Consider the following 27,905-nt stretch of genomic DNA (forward strand, 5'->3'; position numbering starts at 1 on the left):
GCAGTCTTATTGCTTCAACTAGTATTTTCCAATACAATTTAACTAAACCCTCCTTTATAATTGCTCTTTTTACACGTAATACAACTTTTGACAAACTCAATGCCATGTTTGGCTCATACCAAAAAATAAATATGAAAAAGAAAACACAACTGAATGGCAGTCGATTGGCTCTCAATTTAGCGTAGCCCTTGAAGCAAAGTGATACAAGTCTCAGTACACAAATGTAAATTGTAAAAGAAAAGACTGTTTTGGTATAATAGAAGACAAGGACTAAAGAGAAGAAGACTGTAGTGAGAGCACTCACGCTTTGTGTGTCAAAGCTTTTGCAGCACCAAAGGACAAAAGTGATAATGAATATATCTATCTGTGTGCTGTGACCAGCGTCTCTATGAACCTCAACCCATCAAACCTAGGCTCTATTTTCTCCATCTTTCTCGATTCCCAGCCCTGCTCATTCATTTTATTTCATATGAGACGAGGAACCTAGAGCAGATCTGTAATCGCAAATGCTAAAAGAGGAAACCAACCTTTGGGGAGATGGGTGGAACAGCGGAGGAAGAAGAAGAGAGAGCAGCGGTGGAGAAGGCAATGACTGAAGCGACAACGCCGCTCGGAATCTTCATCATCTTCATTATCGGAGGAGGAGGAGGAAACCCGTCCACGCCGGATCTCGACCACCACCAACTATGGAGCTTCGTCACGTCTTGTTTTGCCCTTATTTTCAGAGACCAAGAAAAGAAAATAGTCTAAATGTTTTTCTATTTTATATACAATATTAATTAAAAAACATATAAAAAGAAGAGTAATGACGTTGGAATGTGGTGTATATCATCGGAACGGTGCATTTTGGTTCGAGTTGTTCGATACTTTTATGATTTTTAAAATGGAAGAGATGTTTACTCTTGTTCAATCATTAAATTCATAAATTGGTCAAAATTCATGGAACTGAATTTTTTTTGTCATTTTTATTAAAACCACAAGCCCAACTACAAACTGAATTTTACAAAAGAGGAACGAAATTGGCCTAATCTCTTAAAAGCCCTATAGAACTCTCTCTTCGTTCATTTATTAATCTCCTTATAAAAATGGTTTCATGCCCTAACCATAAAATTATACATACATATGTATAAATATATGCTCTGTCTGTCTAGATCCCCTTCCAATATTCCAATAAAAACCTTTCATATTTCATATTGAAAACCCATCACTTAAAAGTTAAATCTAGTTTTCCAAGAGACGTGTGATACTTGTGCTAGACATGTCATGCGAGTATCCAGGTAGACGCAGATACATATGTGTTTTTGGATAAGCCTGCTTATTAACTACTAGATATGTCTATTAGAGTCGAAGCTAATAGCTCCAAAGATTTGAACTTAATTATGGGTCCGATTGGTAATGGCTGTAGCTTTAAATATTTTGCTGTAGAAAAAAATCTGTAGACTTTTTGCTGTGGCTTTAGATTTTATTGTTGTAGAATTTTATTGAAGCACTAAAAAATTGCTTTGGATATTTGGCTCTGCAGAGCACTTGTACAGCTGTAGGATATTTTAAGAGTTGTGGTTTCAAAAAAAAATTTAAAGCTTGATTGCTCTGAATTTGGTGCTGTGGAAATAAATAGGGTTGTGGACAGCACCTACAGCAACTACCAATCACCCCCTATATTAGCCTAAAAATTGGAGTTTTCAGACTTAGACCATTTGGAATTTAACTGTTTGGAGTTTAAGTCTGTTTGGAGTAAAATTAGTCCGAAAACCTGAAAGTTATATGTTAATTTATATAATTATTTACCATTGATACTCATGTTTAAACAAATATATAATTAGTGCTACTATCTTAAACAAATATAGAATTTCGGTAACTTAGTGGTATCAAAGTCTATTCTTAACGCTGGTGCTCATGTCTTAACGAAGATAGAACCTTTCTCCTACCGAGATATGTTGAAGCATTGATTTGTATAAATACTTAGTTAGAACGATTTACGTTTTGCGATCCAAATATTTTTAGTGTCTTAAACAAAGATAGAATCTTTCTCCTAACAAGATATGTTGAAGCATTGATTTGTATAAATACTTAGTTAGAACAATTTACGTTTTACGATCCAGATATTTTTAAAATTTTATTTTATATTGGTATATATGTGAAAATTAAGTATTTTTATATTTTATATGTAGTTTTTGATGACGATGAAAATGTGAAAATTATTGAAGAACATCTTAATTTTGATCTGACGGTTTCTATTGCTTAGAGTTGAAGGGATTTTGTTTTATTTATGTTCACTATTGCTGCTAATTCTATGGTTTTCTAGATAATATATTTAATTTAGTTTTAGATTTTATAAAGGATGATTATTTAAATTTGGAATTAAACTAATTTTAGTTTTAAACAAAGTACTAGATTTTGATCCGCGCTTCAAAAGCGCGGGTTTCTTCGGGTAATAAAAATGTTTGATATGAATTAGTTTTTTGGTTTTGAAGTATATTATCAAGTTATAAAGTTGTATTATATTAGAGAAGAAAACGTTTCTTTTTGTGTAAATTATATTAACTTATCAGTTAGTTTATTTGAGATTTTGTATGTACACTTTTATGTCATAACGTCATTTTTATATTGTGTGCATTTTATAAAAGTTATATTTGTTCAGCTGGTAAAACATAAGAATTTTTTGCTGGATTTTGGATTTTGGGCTGATCTAATAATATACATTTGTAGGGTTTTTAATAGTCTTAGAAGTGTTTCCGTACCCGACCTAGACCCGCAGTCAAACCAATAAATCCAGTGACTTGTATATATTACGGTTCAGATTTAGTTAAAACCTGACATAAAAACCTGATAAATCCAGTTCAAAACCCAAAACCAATCATTAGTCTGGGATCTGATATTGTTTTGACTCTATAAGACCCTATATAAATATGATGATATTTAAACAATGTTTAATATGAATTCGTATTTTAGTTTTGTTGTACATTTTTATGTTCTAAAGTCATTTTATATCGAAAAATAATTTTTTTTGTTTTAAATTAAAGTTTTATGAATTTATATTTGAGATTTTGTATGTTATAACGATATTATTATATATATTTTTTTGCTATTTATAAGAGTTACATTATTTGTTGAATTATAGGGACATAAGATTTATGATTTTGGCTTTATGTAATAATAAAGGTTTGTACGGTTTTTAATAGTTTCAGTTTATTTTAAAATAATAATTTTTAATTATAAATAACTTTTATACAAATGAGGTTAACTTAATACATATAGTTTTGTTTTAAGAGATTGTTTGGTAAAGTGTGTTTTTCATCGTTCACATGGATCAATATCTCCCAGTGTGGTTTACAAAGTCAATATGAATCTGTAATGTTGTCGACAAAAAAAAAAGTTTGGTAAAGTGTGTTTATCAAAAACAAATTTCTAAAAATTTGTTTTTCTATGTATTTAAATAAATTTATTTTGTAAATTTTGAATATTAGGATATTTAATATCAACTTGTGGGTTAAATTATAATACACATTTACAACATATGTTTTGTTTTTTTTCTTGGTTTTGTCAGCGTTTTGGACTTAAGTGCGTAGGCTTTATCTAAAATAATTATTTCTACACATTATAACATTTTTAGACATGGACCAATAAAATAAATTTCTAAAATAATATATTAGCCCACGAAAATAAACATTACCACTGGGCTTTAGTTAAACAAAAACTTTGGTCCACTATGCCGACTAATAAATAAAAGCATCATGTATAGTTATAGTTAGGTAAGACCAAATGTATTAATTCAATTTTTTTAAAAGCTTGAAAAGCTCAAAAAACTCTATAGGATCGGGCCGGGTTTTGAAATATAGACCCAAATTTTGCGGGCCGGTCGGGCCGGACTTAGGTAGCAATGGGGTTTGAAGGTTTTGGGCAGGGCAGGGCAATCCCGATTGACACCCCCTATTGACTACCCAAGAGGGATTACAATATCTGTCACGTCAGGATTCAAATTGAACGCCAATGATAATATGCTTTGTTCTAGAGACAATACAATACAAATTGAACGCCAATGATATTAACGCTAGAGACCACAGAAATACTACAAACAGATATATGTACATATTACATATATAGGATGACTAGCTTTAGGACAACAAAAAAAAAGATTTAAACATTTGATTACATAAGGCGACAAGCGTGGACGTTGTCGTCGTTAAAGAAGTTGCTGACTTTATCGTCGCCACGGTTAGTGACGTGGATGTGACCATGACGGTCGCTGAGGTTGTAGCCGTGGCGGTAGTAGTTGTAGCTTTCCCTGAATTCGCGGGTTGTGTCTTTGAAGTAGTGGTCCGAGGAAGTGAAGTAGCGAGGCATGTCCGGGTAAGGCCAGAACTCCGCTCGCTTCCCGGCTCTTCTCACCGCCTTCAGCACCTTCTTCCTCTCCACGTACCCAACTACCGTCACTCTCTCCAACTCCAGATTCACCTCCACCGAGTCCACTCCTTCACCACCACCGATACGACACCGTTTACTTTGTTAATTCAATATATATCATTTACAATTTTACTGATTAGCTTCTTTTCTAAAACACACTTTGATTACCTCTCAACTTGTAAATGGCATGCTTGACTACCCTCTCGCATCCACTGCAGCACATCCGTACTTTTAGGTCTATCGTCTACTTTGTTGCAAAACATTCATATGTTGCAGACTAATTAATTAGTATCAATATTTGATAATATCTAAGGAAAAAAATAATAATTAGAACATTTGTATATGTATATGCTTAATCGGCCAAAGGTATATTAGCAACATCCACTAGTGAGACAAACTAATGACATTTCGCTTCCGTTTTGTCCGATTCCCTTTAACGAATCAATAAAAAAAGACAAAAGTCATGGTTTAACATACAAGGAAAAAAACATTTGAACACAGTACGTTAATATTTTTTTCGAGAATCTATTCTGCCAATTTTTTTTAGTATCTAGCGTTTTCTTGCAAAATCCGCAGAACTTATGGTAGGTAAGTAACTAGGTAAAAGCTAACGATTTCCACTGATTAGCCATATCATAAGGAAGGTTTTGAGACCGACACAGTTATATTGTTATCCTAATAAATCGATTTATTCTCTTTTTAGCTACTGCATGACAAACTAATTTCATGATCATAGGGTCGACCAGAGACGAACTAAGCTATATACATGAAAACTGAGGTTAGTCAAAAGAGAAGAAGAAAGAGAATACCTGTAAAGAAAGTGGACGAGCCTTTGGCATGGTGTGGTAATAGTTGAGGTGGCTCACACTTTTGACCTTTGGCTTCTTGTGTGGATAGCCAAGAAACAAACCGTAGGTGATGGTCGATATGATGGACCTCAAACCCATTTCTCTGCTCTAACGCTCTCTGCTCTATATATATTTATACGTACTGAACCTACTCACTTAGCTAGAAAGATTGATGGTCAGGACTCACAAATCTTAGAGAGAGTAAGCAATAAATATATAAACAAGAGAAATGCATGGAGAGGGGTTTTAAACAAAGAATAAGATTAGACAGAAGGAAATATATTTCTTTGGAATCGCTTCTCTCTGTAATAAGTTGTAATCTCTGAGGTGATATTTATTTATATTCCATATCATTTTCATGTATATTATTTATATGACTCAAAACACATTACTACTTTATGCTCTTAGCGAAATCAGAGGGAAACAAATAGTGGCTTTATTTTGTTCAAAAAACATATAATGGTTATGATTAGTTTTATGGTTCAAAAAACATATAATGGCTTTATGCAAAGGCAAGTTGATGAAGATATATGATTAGTTTGCTAACCATTATGGATATCATATAGTGATAAATTTCATAATTAAAGCTTCTTTTAAATATAATTTATAAAAAGCTTTGTCTTGACATAATGCGATGGTATCAAGTGTTTTTTTCTTCTCACTGATGGCATATTAACGTTTTAAAAATCCAATTCTAAAGAAGTGTGGCGCTATAGCTTATGCTTGATGTATATAAAAATCAAAAGAATATAAGTTGTCCTGGTTTTATGGCTTCATTGGTCATAAAGTGGCCGCAACCGCACCATCCAGTGCACACTGCTATAAAAGGAAGATTTTATTAAAGATCCAACCGAAATTTAATTGAGTTGATTAAGAATATATCCATAGTTTTATACCCATGAGTGGATTTTGAAGGAGACCTCTAGCTAGACTTTTCATATCTATTTTCTACTCTCTAGTAGAGAGCTGGTAACATAACCATAGTAGAACATAAACATTCATAGTTCAACCAAAACCAAAGAGACTGTATATATCTATACCTTTTTTGTAACAGAGACTGTATATATACAATTAAGAAATTCCTACTATATATAGGGAATCTAATCTATTATTGGGTTGTAAACTTGTAATAACCGTGTAGCTTGCATGCGTTCAACTTGAGGCTCATTTTATAGAAGAAATTTATATGATTGTGATATTGTCTTCCTACTAATTACTCCAAGAAATGAAACAAGTGAAATGTTTCGTTCGAGTATGAGACTTTATGTAAGAAAATGTTAGTAAAAACGAATCTGTCATATTTGAAGAATAAAGAAATAAATTACTAAAAACTCCCACTTAATCTAGAAGAACAGTACCCTTTTTTTTGGCAACATGAAGAACAGTACCCTATAGATGCTAAGATAATATTATATTCCGAAGAATATATTATCGTTGGTAGAAATAAAACGAAACCATAGATTTAAAATTTTGAAAGGAGAGCATCAAACATGTGTCAGTATCATCCAAACTAAAAAAATATCAGGAGAGAACGCGATATTCCCACGCATATATTGTAAACATGAAAAGACATGTATTGATGGATGATCTTAGAGAATCAACCAACGTTAAGAAAAAAGTCGATGAGTTAGAGAAATGGAGCATGTGCTGCTCCTGCTTCTGCTGCATGGCCCGGATTAAGAAACCACTCTCTCCTCTCCTCTCCATGTCTATTATTCCTTTATTCCCTTATTTTATTTATTTGTAAAAATGTTCCTTATTGTTCACCCTTTTATTACAGTTCACATATTTTCCCAACAAAACTCTTAACAAATATCTCTAGCAAGAGATTGTCAACCACGTGAAATTAGTTGGGCTTCTGTTTCAAATGGTGTTGTAGTTAGTATACTGTTTTAGATAAAACAAAGTTATCAAAATGTTTTGAAGGGATCGGGATTCGAGAATATAATTAACTTTACCTAATTATTCTTGAGTGAGTGGGATCTTTTTAGATTAGTTATTGTTATTATGTAGAAAAAGTGGTCGGTGTAAACAAAGCCTTCATATATTAGTAGGAGAACATAGCATGCTTATTGTGATTTCAACCCTTAATTTATGGAGGACCACCGTTGTATTTTGAGTCAAATTAATTAATTCATGTTCACTGTGATTTATTTACCCCAGCAACAGTGGTGAACATTGTACATTGATTGGAAGATTTATCAACCTTCCAACAGAGCATCCTCCATGCCAAACACACGACTTATCCGCAAAATAGACCAGCTCACTGTAAGAAAGGGAGAGTATATCCAGTTGGAGCGGTGTCAAAGACAATATCATAATCCCTTGTTCGCACCAACCTAAGGAAACAAAAAAAAGAACATCACAATTAGTAATAGTTACTTGAACAAAACTCATGGGGCCTCATCGACTCCATTAGACTAATCAGAGAAAAAACAATCCATCCATCCCTCCAGGACCAGCCAGCCACGCAGTGGCATTCACCTCCTGAGAAAAGGCAAACAAGATTCAGTACCAAGCAGCAGCATCTGCTTATGGTATGTGTGTATAAATACATACACACCACCTAAAGAGCTTCGATTTTTAGAAGATTAGGCATAAACTCATCATCAAGGCGGTACAAATTTTTGAAAAGCTCTGTTAAAAAGACAACCTAGAATTCCAGCAAAAGTCCAATTTGGGGACTGAATCATATGAAGAATACAAGTTGAGCACATCCAAGTTCCAAACCTAATCCTACAATTCGCAGATTCATATTGGGTGTAACTGATGACAAATAAAAGGAATATATAGAATGATAGGAATTATTATTTATGGAATTTTGTGGAATGGAATCAGCATTCCATTTGTTCATGAACATTTTTAATTTTGAATGATTTTTTAAATGATAGTTAAAATTTTATGTGAAATAATATGGAATGTTGTGGAATTGAATGGAATACCCTTTCTATTTTTTTTTTATAAATGGTGAACAATTTTTGGAATGCACAGGAATTAAACATTCAGGAAGTTTTTATTCCAAAAACATACACTCCAGTTGAAGCCATTAATTAGTTGACTCAGAGAACTCTCACACACGATGTCCCACCCACCACAACTAGGATTGTGAGCCGGGTCGGTAGAGATGATGAGATAAACTACTGTATGCATGTTCGAGGAGCATTTGTGTAGATCATTCGATTTTGTAGAAACATAATAATCCATTAGGGTAGCTGCTGAGTAGACTTATCCTTGGTCCTTTAAAAAAAAAAGGTAAAGTATCAACGTGATCCTGGCCATGTTGTTGGTCTTACTAATTTAAGCAGGTGACACTTGTATATGTATTATTGTTGTAATATATAAAATCAATTCTTGTATTTCTTACAAATGCCTGACTTGGTTGGTAGTAAACAGGTATTTATATTCTTAGCTAGGAAACATTTTTTTTCTTCCTAGGGATGTAAAAAGCCGAAAAATGAAGAGAAGAGAAGATCCCTCCACTTCTTCTGCTCTCGAAACTATCTCATGGATGGCTTAGTGGGCAAGGTAGGTACACTCTGCTCATCCCTGAAGAAGTTTTCTGGATCCACTGCTGTTTTAACTTTGACCAACCGATCAAAATTCTCTCCGAAGTACTTTCTCCCGTAAACCTCTGCCTCTCTATAACTGTTTGGGCCGTGACTGTTGGTCCCTATCTCAAGATCCCTGTAGTTGAGATACGTGTGCCTTGGATTCTTGGTGACGAAAGGAGCCATGTAGCTGTAGAAGCTTCTGGTCTTTTCCATGAAACTGTTCTCCGCTTCTATCCCCGCATCTTTCCAGTTCATTGAGTGCTGCACCTTGAATAGCCTTTTCCTGTGAGGGAAAGGGGTCTTCGTGGTAGGCACTTGGCACATTATCCCTCCATAGGGATTGAAGACGAGCCCTAGTTTCCCAGTCTCCATCAACTTGGTGAACAAGAAACCTAGACCTTCTTTGCTGATCTCTGTCTCCACGTAATCCGATTTCCTTTTCAAGAAAGACGCTGAATCAGGCTCTCTGTCCAGCAGAATCTCGGGTTTGATAAGCGTGGCGTTATCGCTGTTGGCCCACCACATCACCGACTGTATCCACGTCATCTCCGTGCAGTTCTCCGTCCTCAGACCAAGCTCCGGGAATTCTTTCCCCAGCAGAGACAAGAGATCGCTCTGTCTCCCCAAGAACAAAGCCACCACCGAGGCGCGAACCGTCTGAGTTGTGTTCTTCGTCTTGGGTTGCAAGAGCAGCCTCATGAACAGATCAGGACTTGTCTTGGGAGCAACAAACTGCCATTTATGGACCATGTCTAGTGCACCTTCTTCTAGCGTTTTCTCCACTCTGAAGACAGTCACTGTCGGAGGAACAGGAACTAGTTTTATCTTGAAGGCTAAGATCACACCGAAGCTCGCACCTCCCCCGCCTCCTATCGCCCAGAAAAGATCCTCTCCCATCGACTTTCTATCGAGAATACGCCCCTTCACGTCCACGATCTTCGCGTCGGTGACGTAGTCAACGGAAAGTCCGTATTTTCTGATCATGTTTCCGTAGCCTCCGCCGCTGATGTGACCTCCAACGCCGACGGTGGGACAGACTCCGGCGGGAAAACCATGAGATTTGCTTTTCTGCCAAATGCTGTAATAAACCTCGCCCAGAGTGGCGCCGGCTCCGACCCATGCAGAGCCGCCGCCATCGGCCATATCGACCGTGATGTTACGGAGATAAGACATGTCGAGGACGAAGTAAGGGCGGTTAGATATGTAGGAAAGGCCGTCGTAGTCGTGGCCGCCGCTACGAGTCTTGAGCTGGAAGTTGAGAGACTTGGTACACAGGACGGTGGCCTGGACGTGGGCCTCCGAACGCGCCGCGATTACGATCAAAGGTTTCGGGGATGTGGAAGTGTTGTAACGCGCGTTTCGGATGTAGGCACGCAGCGTCGGGGTGAAACTGGCACTGCTCTGTGGCAAAACAACGCTGCATAGCTTGTCTGGAGCTGTGCATGTTTGGTTGCTGAAACACTTGAGAAAGCTTTCGTAAATGGGCTGATTCGACGGGTCGACCGCGAGAGAACTTGAGGCAAGGCTAAGAAATAGAATTAAACAAGAGAGTTTCTTCATCTTTTTTTTTTTATTACTATTAAGAAACTCTCTTGTTCTATTGTTGTTTTCTTAGCTAATTGAATTTCTTGTTGTACGGGTATTCTCATTGACATATATAGTACACGAGTTCTTCAAAATTTAGTCATAGTTCCTATCTTTAGACATGGTAATGACCTGTAATGACCTGCTAATGGTCAACGCGTGATGTGCGGGTTTCTGAAATTTCTTGGTTTATGATTCAGATCTCTATATACTCAATTTTTAAGATCATTTTCATTATGTGATGTATGTATATGAAATCTTGATTGTTAGCATTGTTTAATAACAAATAAAGTTTTGGTAGAGGGCGGAGCTACGTGACATACGAAGGGGGCAGCTGCCCCCAATTATTTTTTTTTAAAATGATCTTATGCTAACTTCTGGCGTCTTTGGTTATTTCTGATGGTGCCTACACTTGGCTTCATTGGCGGTTTTAATGCTACATTGGGTGATACGATGTGAAGGATTGTGTCTTTTTAAGTTTAAGGGGCTAGTCTTTATTTCTATTGTCTCAGGTTTGTCTGGCATATGGCTATGGTTCCTAGACAGCGTAGTGTTTTCTTAAGGTTTCTCGTTATCATAGTTTATTGATCATTCCATCCTAGTACAGGATGTGATGATGGTGTGTATTGAACTCTTGTGCTTTTGATGTTTAATGGTAATATTCATATGACAAAAAACTGCAGAATCTAGCAATCATTACCTTCATGACTTCGACATATATAGATATGAATCTCTGATTTTTTTTTTACCATATCTTGTTTTTATCATTTTTTAACTATCTACTGAATAAATATTTTATTGTATATTTACTTTTAAGGAATTCAAAAGTGATCACATATATTATATTGGAGAAATCAATTTTAAACCAGTATCTGTATTTTTTTTAAAATATTATATATAATAATTCCTATTTTAAATTTTAACAATATATACTTTGAATAAATAAAATTTCATTTTAAAATTTACATAATATATTCTCACACTAGGAAAATATTCTAGATCTCCCACTAGATATGAGAACATCGTAAATGAATACATTTTACTGCTCGTGGGTTTGGATAGTAGTATGATGGCTGGGTCAAAAGAATATGATTGGGTTAATAAGACATGTCTGCTTTTTTTTTTCAATCTATCTATAAGATGGAACTTGTATGTTTTGTGGAAAAATTAGGAAGAGTCACATCGCCAAAAAACTTGACCACATTCTTCTTAACGACTTGTAGCAGCTTAGCTTTCCTGTTTTGTATACCCAGTTTGGAGACTCTTCAGTCTCAGATTATTGGAGAGAAGATCCCACATCGGATATATATGAAAGGGACTTGAGTAATATATAAAGAACTTGGGCCAATCCACTAATTGCCAATTGGTTTTAAGTTGGAAGCCCAAGAAACTTATCATGGTATCAGATCTTCTCTCCAATACCCTCCCTCGAGATAATGGTGCGTATAACCATTAATCTCGCAGAATCCATCATACCCCCTCCGAAATCATGCTTTATTTTCTAGCGATCTTGGCGGAACTGAGCCTTCTATGGGCCATCAGCTAATGGGATGATCGTGCCACTGTCCGGGCCGGATTAATGGGTCAGAGTATTGGGCCGGCTCTGATACCATGATAAGTTTCCTGGGCTTCCAACTCAAAACCAATTGGCTATTAGTGGATTGGCCCAAGTCGCTTATATATTACTCAAGTCCCTTTCATATATCCGATGTGGGATCTTCTCTCCAATACAGATCATTCCCATTGCTGCATTGTACTTGGAAACATATCTCGCTCCAAAAAGCTTTATCATTCAAAGACGATGAAGGAATCACCAAAATATTGTAGTAATGAGTGTATCATGCACTCTATAAAGACAAGAAGGACTCAATGAAGACACATGTTGTGAGTCAAGAACTCAACATGGTGTGATTGACGTTCTAATATGGATAGTGCATATGTCATTTGGGGAAAACATATATAATGAAGTATACTATGTATGAAAACATGGCCAGTGAACCAGAAGAGTGGTTTTCCATAAGTGGCAAACAAAACTCAAATGAGGAAATTGAAAATGCAAGAATGAGCTTGTAGATTTTAATTGTCTTGCGTTGATGAAGTTAGTGACATAGTTGCTGATGCAAGTGTGCTAGTCATTGTCCTAGGATGCGAAATAGAGGAGTCCTATTAACAAGATATTATGAACTTTGCAAATGTTTCACTCAATGCCCTATGAACCATGCGACATGGAAGAGCCATTTGGGCAAGAGATGTTGAGCTGGATGAGGTGTATTAGAGTCATATTTCTACATTAAAACAAGAAAATGATAAATCTAAGGAAATGTCTTTATGCTTTAAAGATAGATAATAAAGGATGATAATTCCAAAAAAAGATGTTGTCTTTATTCATGGATTCATTGATTATGCCGACGGTTTCGAGAAAAAGTGGGGAAGACTATGACATAACGTAAGGATTGTTGGTGAACAAGTAACACTTGGATCTGATCTTATAAGAGAGTAACTCAAGGGTGAATGTTATTTTTGTTTGTCAGCTGTCCATTTAACTAGACTAAGTTTTGGCAAGACAAGACATTTCTCCAAGGGGGCACCGCCATTTGAATGTGTCTGGTATATATGAGAGAAAATAATGCCTATGGTTTAGCTTCTTTCGCTAATGAGTCCGCCCATCCATTTATGCTCCAGGGAATATGAAGCATGCTCACATTCTTAAAATGATCATGTAGACTCCGAAACTCATTAATCTCCGAAGCAAATGCTGGCCAGTTCATCAGGTGTGTAGTCATATCCACTAGATATGAACAGTCCATCTCGAAAATGATCGAGGAGATCCTCATGTTGAGGAACTTTCGGAGGATCGGTAGCTATAGCCTATAAGATGAGATAAGCGATGAAGCAGAAGGACACATGAAACCCTAGCGACTTACACCAAACATATCGACCTCGATCTCAAGCTCTCTCTCATTCTAACTCTCATACTTTGTATTCAATCTTAGTTCTCCTTAAGTTATATTTTCGATCTCATTTCACCATTGTATTCATTAAACCATTATCAATAGAAGTCCATTTTAGTCAACCGAAATCTGATTACATCATTGTGTTCTAAGGATATCGTTGTCCATATTATTTTCTTTGCTAATCTTTACAAACAATCACTATCAAATAGTGAGTGTGAGTTTTAGGATCCACAGTAAAGTTTATATTTATTTTTTTAAAACAATTCAAAATATTTTGTCATTTACACCTAAATTTATTTAAATTTCATAAATACATTTTTATACATCAAATAATTGAATAAAAATAAATAAAATTTGTATTTAATCAATATATATACTTTAAAATAAATTTTCTTCTTATTTTCACATAAAACATAATTCAAAATTATAAAAAATTCTATAAATTTATAACTATATAAATTAATAAAATATCATAGTTTAATATTATTAATTGATAATATTTTTTTCTATATATAATTTGTTTGAGTCAAAATATTTGAAATATTATATTGATTTTCTATCCAAATATTCAAGCCAAATTAATTTTTGTTACATTTAAATATGTTAGCATACATTATTTAAATGTATATTTTCTATATTATTTTATTTTAGATTTTGAAAATTTTAAAATATTTCAAAATAATTTGAACTGGTTAATCCGAATCGAATCTGCAAAGATCCGAATAGAAATGAAACCAATATACCTAAACATATCCATCTAGGGGTGGGCACTTTACCCGAAATCCGAAGTGGCACCCGAACCCGATCCGAAAAACCCGAACCGAAATCTGAACCCAAGTAGCAAAATATCCGAACGGGTATTAAATTAGGAGATATTGGATATCCGAACAGGTAATATCCGAACCCGAATGGATATCCGAAGATAACCGAACATATGTATAATTAACCTTATATTTTAAATTTACATCTTTCAGTTTATATAAAATATTTATATTGATACTACACATACTTTAAATTCATATGATATACATACAATTACGTAGAAGATGATTTGCTATGCACTTAAAATACATGTCAAACTTTTTATTTCAACAATTAACAAAAAGTTACATCCAAAATTTAAAAACAATAACCAAATTAATGTCTTTTTAGTTTGAAAATGTTATGTTCAAATCTATTAACCTTTCAATCATTAAAATACAAAAAATAGTTAAGTGAAAGTTATATATTTAAATACAAGAAATTTGAAAAATGAAAATTTTAATTTTTTTTTCTTCAAAATCTAAATATCCGAACCCGATCCGAAATAACCGAAACCGAACTAAAAATACCCGAACCCGACCCGAAGTACAGAAATACCCGAACAGGTTCTACACCTCTATACCAAAATACCTAAAAATCCAAAATACCCGACCCGAACCCGAACGGATACCCGAACGCCTACCTCTATATCCATCCAATAGGCATCCATCGCTAAATCCTAAATAAAATGGTTGTTAAGGAAGGGCCCATTATGATAAAGGAAATGGGCTTAGAAAAGGCGGTCTGAGACATAAATATAGGTGTCGTTATCGGGGAAGAAGCCCCCATAACCCAGAAATTGAACGATCAAAATCTCTCAAAAAAATCTTGCTTGTGAATCCCTAGCTCCCCCACCCCCTCTCGGATCGCCATGTCGATGATTCCGTCCAAGGTCGCCGTCCATACCCGGTACTTACTCGATAACTTCAATGATTCCGATGTCGACTCAATCGCCCAAGAGATCTGCCAGGTAGCCTCTCCGATGCTTTTCAAGTGTCTGTCTGCTCTTTTTTATCTTCTTATAATTATAATCTAGATCAGCAAAGTTCAATCCCTAGGAGAAATGGCATTTTGAGCTTCGTTTGTTCATTTTTGGCAGTTGGTTGATTATGGTGTTGAGGCAAGCATCCCTGTGCTCAAGACGTGCGTAGATTGCTTCACCGTCCGGAGAAGCCACGCTAATACGCTGCAGCTTGAGAAACTATTAGCCTTGGTCTTCAAACGTGTCCTCAAATTGCCTAATCTCGGAACCCTGCTTTCTCACGCACTCCAAGATGCTGACGTCACTCCTGAATTCGTTCGTGATTTGGCAACTGCTTTGGGCTTTTCAGTCTCTGATAAGATTACCTTTGCTCTGGCCCTGGTTGATTTTGAAACTTCTCATGCTAAGACTTGTGGTAAAATAAAGATATGATTTTGACAACTTCTGCTTTGGGCTTTTGTTCTTCCCATTCTCCTTAATGATCGTTTTTTTGTTTTGCAGGACGAAACTTATTATTGGCGGAGATTGAGCAACTCTGTGCTAACAATGGCCAGGTTGAGTCAACTGAGCAAATTCAGAATGTTGTTTTGTTTCTCCAGACGTCCGAGGACCTCTCCGGGCATTTGGAGTCCTTCCTACAGCTTTTGTCTTCCTCTCAACCTAGAGATGACTTGTCTTTTGCTCTTACGCCTCTCCTTTCTCCACTCAGGTGAGTTGATTTTCTCTCTTATCCCTTTTCCGGTCCATTTGTTCAGATTTTGTAAGACTCTAAAAGCTTTTCTCTTGTGATGTAGGTGCATTGATTCTGCTGAGGACGACTTTGATGCTGTCCTAGCTGAAATCGATAAGGAAATTGGTGTTGGAGATCTCATTGGAGAATTAGGTTGTGGTTTCACTGCTGATGCCCAACAATGCAAACACTTCTTGTCTAGTTTCGCACCCCTAAGAGAGGCTACTATCTCAAGAATTCTTGGTCATGTGGCTCGTACCTCTGCCGATCTTGAAGATAATCACACCACCTTTTCAACATTCAGTCTGGCCGTTGGTTGCTCCATTCCAACTGATCTGCCCACGCCAACGCCAACGTCGTGGAATGTTGATATCTTGATTGAAACAATCAAGCAGCTTGTAAGTCATCTTAAGCCCTAGTTTATACTCTGTTAAATCAATATCGTTGATATCTTTAAGTTTTTCTGGTAAAGCAGGCTCCTGGCACAAGCTGGAGGAAAGTAATCGAGAATCTCGACCATAGTGGATTTGACATCCCTAATATGGAGTCTTTCTCGTTTTTCATGCGGCTATATAAAACTGCTTGCAAGGTGTGTTCTCATACTCTCTAACTTGACTGGCCACTTCCACTGTTGTTTGAGCGTGTTAAACTGATTATTGCAGGACCCATTTCCTCTTGATGCTGTATGTGCTTCTGTCTGGAACAATATGGAAGGTCAATTATCCTTTCTTAAACATGCAATAGCAGCTCCACCAGAAGTATTTACCTTTACGCATTCTCCAAGGAAGCTGGTGAGATACCACACGTCTGTGAGCTGTTCATTCTTGATACTGCAACTATTCTGACCTTCTGTTTTCCAGGCATATATTGATAATATCATGCACAGCCATGAGCAACAATTAGGACTTTCCAATCAAGCATGGCTATCTCTTGATCTCTTAGATGTACTCTGCCAACTGGCGGAGAGAGGTCATACTGTTTTAGTTAGTTCGATGCTCCAGTATCCACTCACACATTGTCCTAAAACATTGCTTCTTGGAATGACTCACATCAAAGTAACTTTCCTTGACTGGTCTTTGGTGTTGTATGCTCGTAACCTTCACTTTTTTTCGTTTGGCTAAGTATGATAACCATTTGTTGCAGACTGCCTATAATCTCATCCAGCGAGAGGTGGTATCTGTTATTCTTCCAGTGCTAATAACGAATTCCCAGGATAGTGGTTTCATTCTCAAGCTCTGGCATCAGAATGCTGAGCTCGTTCTGTGGGGGATTTTAAATGCCCAAAATCTTAAATCAGACGGCATACTCAGAATAATTGAAATCTTCCATGAGCTTAAGGTGACAATGTTGTATTAAAAATTTGCGACAGTCGCATATTATTTGTTCCTTACATTAATTCTCTGTACCTGTGAACTAATCATTAGGGTTATCATTTCATTTCAGATTTTCTCTGTTGTTTTAGAATCAGTTCCAGTCTCATTCAGCATCAGATTGGCAGTCCTTGCCTCACTGAGAGGCTTTTTGGACATTGAGAACTGGTTGCCAAACTGTCTGTATGTGTATAAGGACCTCTTTGCTGCGGTAACATATTTTCTCACAGTTAAAGTTCTATTATTATTGTAATATTTTTAGGGATGAGGATCGTATCTAACATTTAAAATTAATGTTTTTCCATCTTCAGGAGTGTCTCAAATTTGTCAATAATGTGCATTTTAGCGAATCAGAGGATTTTACTTCCAAGCATTTTCATCCTTCGGATCCTTTATCAGATCGTCATTTGGATGCAACGACTTTGCTTTTGAAAGTTAGTTAGGATCCTTTATTTGGCTAGTCTATTGCTTCATGTCTATTGGGACTAATTTGTTCGAACATTATTCCAGGTTTTGAAAGCTCATGATAATGTGATTACTTCATCTCAACTAGTCGAAGAGATAGAAAAGGTCAATTCAGCAATCTTGGATTGTAATTCGAAACTGCAGAATGGGGAGGCTAAAGATTCCTCAGTTCCCAGTCCATACGGAGAAGATGTTGAGGAGGAAGCCAACGCTTATTTCCATCAAATGTTTTCCGGTCAGTTGAGTGTTGATGCAATGGTTCAAATGCTATCTCGATACAAGGACTCTTTGGTTCAAAGGTTTGAAAATGGCAAACTATACACTTGAGATATTTAATTTATCATGTCAAGTTTGCCAGCTTCACATGCAAAAAGAAAATCATGATTTTATGTTTGACAGGGAAAAATCAATTTTTGAATGCATGATTGCTAATCTGTTCGAGGAGTATCGTTTTTTCCCCAAGTATCCCGAGAGGCAGCTGAAAATAGCCTCCGTCCTCTTTGGTGAGTGGGTCTTGTATATGATGTTTTACTTTATGTAGTGGGAGGATGCCCGTAATTTAGTTTGTTCGTGCTATTGTGTCTAGTCCTCAACCAGGGCAACCACTTGCCAAGTTTGTTATGCAAAATGATGATGTTTCAGAAAAATTTCTTGAATTTGAAAATTACCTGTGATATGTTATTTGAGCATCTCTTCTTCGATTCTGTTTCGACTTGTACAAATTTCAGGCTCTGTTATTAAGCACCAGCTTATTAGTTCCATCACACTGGGGATGGCACTGCGTCTAGTCTTGGATTCTTTGCGTAAGCCTGCAGATTCTAAAGTATGGATTTTGTTGTGATTTAATTCTGTCTGCCAGTTTTTTTACTGTAATAGATCTGTCATCTTCTTTCTTTCCTGATTCCTGCAGATGTTTCTGTTTGGAAGCAAAGCTCTGGAACAGTTCGTGAATCGTCTTGTTGAATTGCCTCAGTACTGCAACCATATTTTGCAAATATCTCACCTGCGTAGCACTCATCCCGAGTTAGTCACTGTTATTGAACAAGCACTTTCAAGGATATCATCTGGTAATTTGGAATCAGATGCTTCGTTTTCGCACCCTGGTCCTTCACAGTCTCTCCCTGGAAATGGCGAGGTATAATGTTGATATAAAAGTTTTCTTTTGACTGTCTACGCGCCTGAAGGTCTATTTTGATATCTTCTTGTCAGTACTTGTCTTGCCGTTCTTAGGTATTTTATATCTTCTTAAAAATCGCTAGAGTTATCTATTGAAAACGGGAAGAAATGCTCTATCTTTTCTATTTCATTCTCATGAAAATGTTTAGGTCAGCTCTGCAGCAGTTATATAGATACTATAAACTTCTCGTTGTCTGGGTTGGCCAATATCTTTCTTGACCGTAAATTGACTTCCAGAACTAAGGCGAAAAGGAAATTAACACATTGTTCTGTTTTTTTTTAAAAATATTGTCAGTTTAATGTTTCTGGAATTGGTCAGTCTCCACTCCAACTTCCTTCTCCTGTACAGCCTCAACAGAAAAATGAAGTGCATATTGATGACCACAGCAAAGTGCCAAGTGTGCCATCTATCGAAACAAAGCCACTTCTGCCCTCGTCATCTAGCACTTCTGCTGATGTTTCTGTCATTCCTAAGGTGATTGCCTTCTCTTCTGTTTTCTTATAGGTGGGTTGAGGAGTTTGTAATCTTACTAGTAATCCTTGCAGAATCCTGGCATTTCGACTTCTTCACTGACCTCAGCTGGTTTTGTTCGTCCAGCTCGTGGAGCCACATCAACGAGTAATCTCTAGTCGACTTAATTTTATAACTGTTCTTTTAAAAATATGATAGAAAATATAGTTGTGAAGAAATAATTCTAATACTCGATTATCACAGGGTTTGGCTCTGCTTTGAACATAGAAACCCTGGTTGCAGCAGCAGAGAGAAGGGAAAACGCAATAGAGGTACCTTCTATGCTGTGCATCTAGTTACCTGTGCATACATTTTGAATTATTTGCTTTTGGTTACATTGTATAATGAATTGTCAGCATGCCAACTGTCTACTATCTAGTATGAATAATAAGAATAAGTCTTTCTTTTCAGGCTCCACCTTCAGATGTCCAGGACAAAATATCTTTCATAATCAATAATATCTCTATAGCTAACATTGAATCTAAAGGGAAAGAGTTCGCTGAGATTTTATCTCAACAATACTATCCTTGGTTCGCACAGTATATGGTTATGAAAAGGTACGGATGGTTGTCTTTTAAGTTTGCAGTTTATGCGAGGTTTCCTGTGTGCTCTTCTTATTGTTTTCCTGCGTGTGTTAAATTCCTGATAGAGCGAGCATCGAGCCCAATTTTCACGATTTGTACTTGAAGTTCTTGGACAAAGTTGATTCCAAGCTGTTGTTTAAGGAGATACTCCAAAATACATACGAAAATTGCAAGGTAATGATTTGTTGTGATGGGTGTTATTTCTGTTTAGCAATTTTTTTTACTTCCTTACATTCTTTGGTTGTGCAGGTTCTGTTGGGTTCAGAGCTCATAAAGTCAAGTTCTGAAGAGCGATCTCTGCTTAAAAATTTAGGCAGCTGGCTTGGAAAGTTAACGATTGGAAGGAATTATGTTTTAAGGGCGCGAGAAATTGATCCAAAATCCTTGATTGTAGAGGTTCTTGCTTCAATTTCCTTCAAACTTGTTATTCATTCTTCTGTATAGCTATGTCAATTTGTAGATAATGAAGTTTGTTTCTCTTCTCCATTTGCAGGCGTATGAAAAAGGGTTGATGATAGCAGTCATTCCATTCACTTCGAAGGTTGGTGATGGTTGACTATTTTTCCTAGCTGTTACAGGGTTGATGTCCTGAATTCTAATTTTCGGTTACTGCAGGTTCTGGAGCCATGCCAAAACAGTATTGCGTATCAGCCTCCCAATCCTTGGACAATGGCTATACTCGGGTTGCTTGCTGAGATCTATTCGATGCCAAACCTAAAAATGAATCTGAAGTTTGACATAGAGGTATCTGTTTTAGTAGTGAATTTAGAAATAAGATTGTCCCTCTTGAGAAGCAACGAGTTGTTTCTGCGTGTATTCAGTGTCTTGTAGTGAATTTAGAAATAAGATTGTCCCTCTTGAGAAGCAACGAGTTGTTTCTGCGTGTATTCAGTGTCTTATTCTCTTCTTTCTGTTCAGGTTCTGTTCAAGAACCTTGGTGTTGATTTGAAAGAAGTAGTGCCAACTTCCCTTCTAAAGGATCGGAAGAGAGAAATAGACGGGAATCCTGATTTTAGTAACAAAGATCTTGGAGTAGCACATATATCTCAGTCCCAGATGATCTCGGAGCCTAAAACAATTTCTCCTCTTAAGCAAATAGATCTACCTCTTGATGTTGCAAATTCATCTAATACAGACGCTCCCTCGAAGTTATTATCACAGGTTACTTTTTGTTATTGACCTATAGTGTCAGTCTTTAGTTATGAAAAGTATTTAGCTCCTTGCCTTTTCTTTTCAGTATGTAGCCCCTCAACGTGCTTATACTAATACTTCGGTGGAAGACGAAAAAGTTGTAACTCTAGGCTTGTCTGATCAGCTCTCGTCCCCACAAGGACCGTTCCAGTCGACTCCACCCTTTTCTGTTAGCCAGGTATGATTATCATTCTATGAATGTCGATCAAAGATTCAAAGTTATTGGTTCAAACTGCTTCAACTATTGATATGATGGTCAGCAGCTGTCAGCAGCACTTCCGAACATTGGAAATCTTGTTGTTATCAATCAGAAATTAAGCGGATTTAGTAAGCACTTTCCATTTCAGAGGTTTGTGACTAATGGTCTTCTACTGGTGAAATCATTATGTATGTAGTGCATTGAAGGTATTTAATTTGACATTCCAAACTTTGTCCATTGTCAGAGTGGTACCACTTGCCATGGACAGAGCCATCAAGGAGATTGTGTCTGGTATTGTTCAGCGAAGTGTTTGTATTGCTTGCCAGACAACAAAAGAGCTTGTGCTCAAGGTAAGGCTATCTGAACTTACCTGCCTTTCTCTTAGCTTCTTGTTTCGAATACTTTCCTTATCCCCATTCGTTTTCCATCGCTTTTCACTCCACAGCTAAAATTGTTTGCTTCCCATCTATCACAAGCGTCAGTTTCTAGATCCTGTGTATTTATCGTACCTTCATTTTCTTCTTGAACTCCAGGATTATGCCTCGGAACCAGATGAGACACGTATATATAATGCAGCTCACTTGATGGTTGCTAGTTTAGCTGGGAGTTTGGCTCATGTGACGTGCAAGGTTTTTCCTGCTTATGAGGCTTTGCTTCTTATGCTATAATATTCTGCCATGTTGCACTAATTCAACCAACTCTGTTTTTCCTTTCTGATTTTTGTGCATTCTCTGGTATTTGTAGGAACCCCTGCGCACTTCAATTTCGGGTCATCTACGTAATTCGCTACAGGGTCCGAATATTAATAATGAAGCTCTTGAACAAATTGTTCAACTTGTCACCAATGACAACCTTGATTTGGGTTGTGCTGCCATTGAGCAGGCGGCTACAGAGAAGGTTTGTGTTAGATATTAGATCCCGATTTTCTGTTCCAGCTATTAGCTCATTTTATTTTTTAAATAAACGGAATAGAGTGCAGGCACTTCTCTTTACTGAGGAGAAAGCCTTCTTGTTACTTATTTGTCTATGTCCGTGCCCGTACAGGCAATACAAAATATTGATGCGGACATTGCCCATCAATTATCGTTGCGGAGAAAGCATAGAGATGGTGTTGGATCCTCCTTTTTTGATCCAAACATGCTAGCGCAAAATTCTGTCAGTTTTATACCTGAGTCCCTCAGCCCAAAACCGGGACAATTGTCCCTTTCTCAACAGCGAGTTTATGAGGTACTGTTTTGAACTGTTAGTTGCCTATGTTATATTTTGTATTTGGATAACTAAGCGATACATGTACACTTTTAGGACTTTGTTCAACATCCTTGGCAAAAGCAGTCAGCCCAAACTTCACACGGTTTATCCGTTGCTTCAAGCTCATCTGGCGATGTTGGGTTTGGTAATGGTTATGGTCCAGTATCAGGAAAAAATGCTTCGGACTTCGAGTCTAGTGCTGGAAATGATCGGACGGATATGGCCTACCGGGCATCAGATACTTCTATGGAGAGTTTTCAATCCTGTCCAATTTCACTTTTAAGGTGCTTTGCTGTTGCATATGGATAAAACTGTATACATTTCTTCTCTCGTTCTGCACAGCTGATATGTTGACATTTTTCATCTTGCCTCTATCCAAAGCTCACAAGTTGATCCAGCAGCCGGTCTTCAATTCTCTAAATCCCTTTCGACATCTGAATTGAGCCTGGTTGAGTCTTCCGAGGCCGCTATGAAAGTGAGAGTACTGTCTTTTTTCAGTTTTGACTCCTTGGGTTTATATTGAATTACTAAGTTGTGCTTTTTATTTATACACAAGGAAACTGGAACATCATTGCAAACGTTGACTCCAGCTGCTACCATGGAGCGTCTTATTGGAAATAATACCCCACAGCCTTCTCTGTCCACGAGAGATGCGTTGGACAAGTATCATATTGTTACTCAGAAGGTTAGTACAATAGCAATTATGTTTTTTGAAAACCAATTTTGGGGTCTCTATATCGCATGTGGTTGACTTCTTTAACCTGTTTCAGATGGAGAACTTAGTGGCTAATAATGCAGGAGATGATGAAATTCAGGTACTGTACTTGATTTCCTAGTGCCTAAGTGGTTGTAGTGAAGTATCGTTTTCCATTTCTCACCTAGAAGTAATGGAATCATGAGATAATGTTTGAAACCTTTTTTAATTTATGCAAATGGTTACTGTGGTTTTCAGCCACTTTGGTTTTATCCGATGTCAAATTAAATAATGATCTCATTGATTTTCCAGGCTGTAGTTTCTGAAGTTCCTGAAATCATCCTCAGATGTATAAGCAGAGATGAAGCAGCTTTAGCTGTTGCTCAAAAAGCTTTCAAGGCTCTTTATGAGAATGCATCAAGTAACCTTCACATCAGTGCTAACCTAGCAATTCTTGTGGCTATTCGTGATGTTTGCAAGCGTGTTGTTAAAGAGCTCACTAGTTGGGTATGTCAACGACTTTTTCAAGATCCAAGTATTCATTTACTTTACTTCATACTTTTTATGTGCTTTAATTTCAGTTGCTTCTGATATTTCTCCAAATATATGCCTGTATTTCCTGGCATATCAAATCATATAAGTAGTAGATTGAGCTTATCTCCCATAGTGGCGCTACTGATAAAATATATGACGTGAACTTTCTTGAAACTTATGAGAATTTTTCTGGGATTTCCAGTTATGCTTATGTAACTTTCTTGAAACTTATGGACACAGGTGATTTATTCAGACGAGGAACGGAAGCTCAACAAAGATATTACTATTGGTCTTATCCAACGCGAGTTGCTTAACCTAGCGGAGTACAATGTCCACATGGCGAAGCATCTTGATGGAGGGAGAAACAGTATGCTGAACAACAAATACTTGTGTGATTGTATTTCAAAAAAGTTGTAAATGAAAGTTGCTAATTATTTGTTTGCTGTGCAGAGAGCGCCACTGACTTTTCTATTTCTCTACTCCAGTGCCTTGTCACTGAGAAGTCGAGTGTCATTTCAGAGCTACACAGCCTTGTTGATGCACTGGCCAAGGTTACAATTTTAACTTTCTCCGGCGTTTGCTATTGCATTCTTGCATATTCTTTTTCAGTTCTACGATTAATAGGTGTGTCAAAACACAACTACGGATTATGTTAAAAAAAAATTTTTTTTGCTAAACTGACAGATCGTGTTTAGTTAACATTTGTCTGGATGTTATACTTTCATGTTTAAGAAATTGGCGTTATCACATAGTGACCTTGCGCATTTGTTTTCCTTGTTTGGTTGTAGCTTTCGGCAAAATCTGGATCTCCCGTCTCATTGCAACAACTCATTGACATCATACGAAATCCAGTTACTAACACAAGTGGTCTCAGTGATAGTGCAACTGAAAACGAGATCAATGATAGGCAATCAAAGGATGAAAAGGTTTGAAATGATTTCATTACCGAATGTTGCTTGTAATCACTGTAAATTCATTTGCCATGTTGGCTCTGTTATCAGGTTGTATGCAATACCATCGCTAACACAGAAGATAATACCAGCTTTGAATACGTCGAATCAGGCTCTACGGATTTCCGGAAACGGGTAATTTTTCTGCATGTTACTAGCTTGAAGAATTTTGCATTTTTTCTTGAAATTGAAAATTGCATAAACCTAAAACTTTTCACTTGCAAAAGAGTAAACCAAAAGCTGAAATGTTTGCCCCAGCACAATCAAGTTGCAAGCTATAAATAAAGATTTGTGTTTCTGTGTAGCTACTATCATCACTAAATTTTTCATGTTTTTCTTCATAACGGTTGTGATGTGTATATATGAATACAATTTCCACGATAATGCTATTTTCTCCATTAAATATATGTTTACTTATCTCTTCAGTTCTATGTTTGATACAAACATCTCTTGTATGTGTTGTTCATCTTCTTCTTTTCTTGGGATTGTTCGGCAGGTGTCCACGCTTTTTGAAAACTGGTATCAACTCTGCGAAGTTTCGGGTGCAAATGAAACCGCTTGTTCAGAATATGTCTTGCATTTGTATCAGACTGGACTACTTAAGGGAGACGATACAACAGAGAGTTTTTTCAAAATTCTTCTGGTGATTTTAACCTTTTAAGTTTTCTTAGTATCTACTTTTTTAAAGAATTTGAGAGACCTAATTATTTATTTGATTGTTCTGTTTAGGAACTGTCTGTTGCTCATTGTATATCTTCTGAAGAAATTAGCTCTGGTGCTGCGCAATCTCCTCAGCAAGCTCAGAGTCCATCATTCCTCATCATCGATATTTTTGCAAAGCTTGTTTTTTCGATCTTGAAGGTAAGTGCTCATGAGTTTTTATGTCTGGCAGCGCGGATGATTAAGCCCATGATACATTGCCGACTAAGTTTTTTTCTTTTGTTTTGTATTGATTCAGTATTTCCCTGAACAAGAGTCTAGCAGCAAGTTTTTTCTTCTGTCGGAGGTTAGGGGGACACCTTTCAACTTAAAATAAATTCGCCTTTTAGTATTGGTGGAAAAAGTGAGTGGGTTTGATATTAATTACTGGTTGCAGATCATGGCTGTCACTGTGAGATCTATTCAAAAGGACGCAGAAGATAAAAAGGCATCACTCAGTCCAAGACCATATTTTAGATTGTTCATCAACTGGCTGCTGGACTTATGTTCCCTGGATCCTGGGACTGATGGTGCAAACTTTCAGGTGCGTGCGTTTTCTTTTTCTTTGAAGTAGTTGCTATTTACTGCTATCACTAACATCCATCGTTTATTTCAGGTTCTAACAGCTTTTGCTAATGCATTCCACGCATTGCAGCCTTTGAAGATTCCCGCTTTCAGGTTAGAACAGAACGCTTCTTGAGTCGTCGAATGAGATCATGTGGTTGACATATGTATCTTCTTTTCTTTGATTGATCAAATTGTGTGTTTTATATATATTTTTTCTCTGCTATTATTAAGAGGTTCTTATAAAATTTCCAGCTTTGCATGGCTAGAGCTGGTCAGCCACAGAAGCTTCTTGCCCAAGCTACTTACAGTAAATGGACAGAAGGGCTGGCCATATGTTCAACGCCTGCTGGTAGACTTACTCCAGTTTCTTGAGCCATTTTTGAGAAATGCGGAACTCGGAGGACCGGTTTGTAGCTTTCTACCGTCTTTGTAATATATATGCAGTAAAACACTGAGGATGGTAACTTAAAAGTGGTTTGTATGCAGGTTCATATCCTATATAAGGGGACGCTGAGAGTGTTGCTGGTGCTGCTTCATGACTTCCCGGAGTTCCTCTGCGATTATCATTTTACTTTCTGTGATGTGATTCCTTCAAGTTGCGTACAAATGCGAAATATTATACTAAGTTCTTTTCCACGGAACATGAGGCTTCCAGACCCATCTACCCCAAATTTAAAGGTTTGAGATTGATTGATAGTGCTGCAGCATATGTTCATTATTTATTTGTAAAGCTGATATATCTTGTTAACTGCAGATTGATTTGCTGCCTGAGATAGTAGAAGCTCCGTGTATCCTATCTGAGGTTGATGCTGCGCTAAAAGCAAATCAAATGAAGAATGACGTGGAAGAGTATCTCACTGTAATAGATCATCTGATTCTTCATTTGAATTATGATTTCTCCCTTTGGCATGATTAAATATACTCATTATATTATTTTGCTGCAGTCGAGGCAACATGATACAACTTTCCTAAATGAGTTGAAGCTGAAGCTACTTGTCTCGTCCAGCGAGGCTAGTTCAGCTGGAACTCGTTACAATGTACCATTGATCAACTCGCTTGTGTTATATACTGGAATGCAGGTATGGTTCTGACATGACTAATAGTGGCAGCCTTAGTTTTTACTGAAAGGAAAATAAATGTATATTCTTCTTACAGGCTATTCAGCAGCTACAACAGGCGGGAGAGACGGGGGCTCAAAATGTGGTGGCCTTGCATATGTTCAAGTATTTAAGTGCGGAACTTGACACGGAAGGGCGGTATCTGTTCCTAAATGCAATCGCCAATCAGCTTCGATATCCAAACAACCACACTCATTACTTCTCCTTCATCATGCTCTATCTCTTCTTGGAGTCTGACCAGGTGGTCATACAGGAGCAGATAACAAGAGTGTTGCTGGAAAGGCTAATTGTGAACAGGCCGCATCCATGGGGACTCCTGATAACATTCATAGAGCTCATAAAGAATCCAAGGTATGGCTTCTGGAAACATGGCTTCATCAGGTGTGCTCCTGAGATTGAGAAACTCTTTGAATCGGTGGCCAGATCATGTGGTTGTCTCAAGCCCCTTGACGAGGGAATTGTCTCCGCCGGTTGGGTCTCGGAAAACTCTCATTAGCTTTTTCAATTTCGTATTATGAAATATGTATATGCATCATTCATTCCATTTGGGATTATGTTGTAACAATAGATTATATGCATTTTATTTAGTTTATTAATTTATGTCAAAATATCACCGATAACTTTTTCTTTTTCAAAATGTAAACATGTTTTCTGATGACCAAGAAAGTTCAGTTCTACATTCACTTTTGGGAGTTATTCGTTAAAGATAGTTGATGGGAGCAGTTACATATTTTAAAATATGGGT

General features: G+C 37.0%; 4 protein-coding genes across 5 annotated transcripts; 1 reads left to right on the plus strand and 3 right to left on the minus strand.

Moving 5' to 3' along the window:
• Positions 1–132: 132 nt before the first annotated feature.
• On the minus strand, positions 133–1,034 carry LOC125576591. The gene is made up of 2 exons (XM_048736984.1): positions 528–1,034; positions 133–447 (listed from the first exon to the last, which is right to left on the minus strand). Exons 1-2 carry the CDS (start codon positions 630–632, stop codon positions 361–363), a joined length of 192 nt encoding a protein of 63 aa, XP_048592941.1. The 5' UTR covers positions 633–1,034; the 3' UTR covers positions 133–360.
• Positions 1,035–3,980: 2,946 nt separating this feature from the next.
• BNAC06G14030D (heavy metal-associated isoprenylated plant protein 30) lies at positions 3,981–5,710 on the minus strand. The gene is made up of 3 exons (XM_013784645.3): positions 5,214–5,710; positions 4,573–4,648; positions 3,981–4,472 (listed from the first exon to the last, which is right to left on the minus strand). The coding sequence occupies exons 1-3, from the start codon at positions 5,349–5,351 to the stop codon at positions 4,150–4,152; spliced, it is 537 nt and encodes a 178-aa protein (XP_013640099.1). The 5' UTR covers positions 5,352–5,710; the 3' UTR covers positions 3,981–4,149.
• A 2,840-nt stretch (positions 5,711–8,550) lies between these two features.
• Positions 8,551–10,427, minus strand: LOC106437178 (berberine bridge enzyme-like 1). The gene has a single exon (XM_048736985.1). The coding sequence runs from the start codon at positions 10,361–10,363 to the stop codon at positions 8,750–8,752; it is 1,614 nt and encodes a 537-aa protein (XP_048592942.1). The 5' UTR covers positions 10,364–10,427; the 3' UTR covers positions 8,551–8,749.
• A 4,426-nt stretch (positions 10,428–14,853) lies between these two features.
• LOC111203605 (CCR4-NOT transcription complex subunit 1) lies at positions 14,854–27,843 on the plus strand. 2 transcript variants are annotated; one of them, XM_022697512.2, is made up of 48 exons: positions 14,854–15,112; positions 15,242–15,539; positions 15,626–15,833; positions 15,919–16,252; positions 16,327–16,443; positions 16,517–16,645; positions 16,715–16,909; positions 16,998–17,192; positions 17,298–17,435; positions 17,536–17,658; positions 17,735–17,988; positions 18,089–18,192; positions 18,418–18,512; positions 18,600–18,824; positions 19,161–19,340; positions 19,412–19,484; positions 19,581–19,648; positions 19,788–19,933; positions 20,026–20,134; positions 20,210–20,356; positions 20,454–20,501; positions 20,576–20,704; positions 20,879–21,121; positions 21,198–21,329; positions 21,415–21,500; positions 21,595–21,700; positions 21,884–21,979; positions 22,095–22,247; positions 22,395–22,577; positions 22,653–22,882; positions 22,980–23,073; positions 23,155–23,283; positions 23,369–23,413; positions 23,605–23,799; positions 24,067–24,193; positions 24,277–24,377; positions 24,615–24,752; positions 24,828–24,911; positions 25,273–25,419; positions 25,506–25,637; positions 25,735–25,782; positions 25,873–26,019; positions 26,092–26,153; positions 26,295–26,448; positions 26,529–26,720; positions 26,797–26,901; positions 26,987–27,121; positions 27,198–27,843. In XM_022697512.2, exons 1-48 carry the CDS (start codon positions 15,014–15,016, stop codon positions 27,654–27,656), a joined length of 7,137 nt encoding a protein of 2,378 aa, XP_022553233.2. In that variant the 5' UTR covers positions 14,854–15,013; the 3' UTR covers positions 27,657–27,843. The 2 variants fall into 2 exon arrangements, with proteins under 2 accessions (XP_022553233.2, XP_048592943.1); XM_048736986.1 differs by having other exon boundaries at positions 16,330–16,443.
• Positions 27,844–27,905: the final 62 nt, after the last annotated feature.

This window comes from Brassica napus, chromosome A7 (genome assembly GCF_020379485.1).
Source record: "Brassica napus cultivar Da-Ae chromosome A7, Da-Ae, whole genome shotgun sequence".
In the NCBI taxonomy this organism is placed as follows: domain Eukaryota; kingdom Viridiplantae; phylum Streptophyta; class Magnoliopsida; order Brassicales; family Brassicaceae; genus Brassica; species Brassica napus.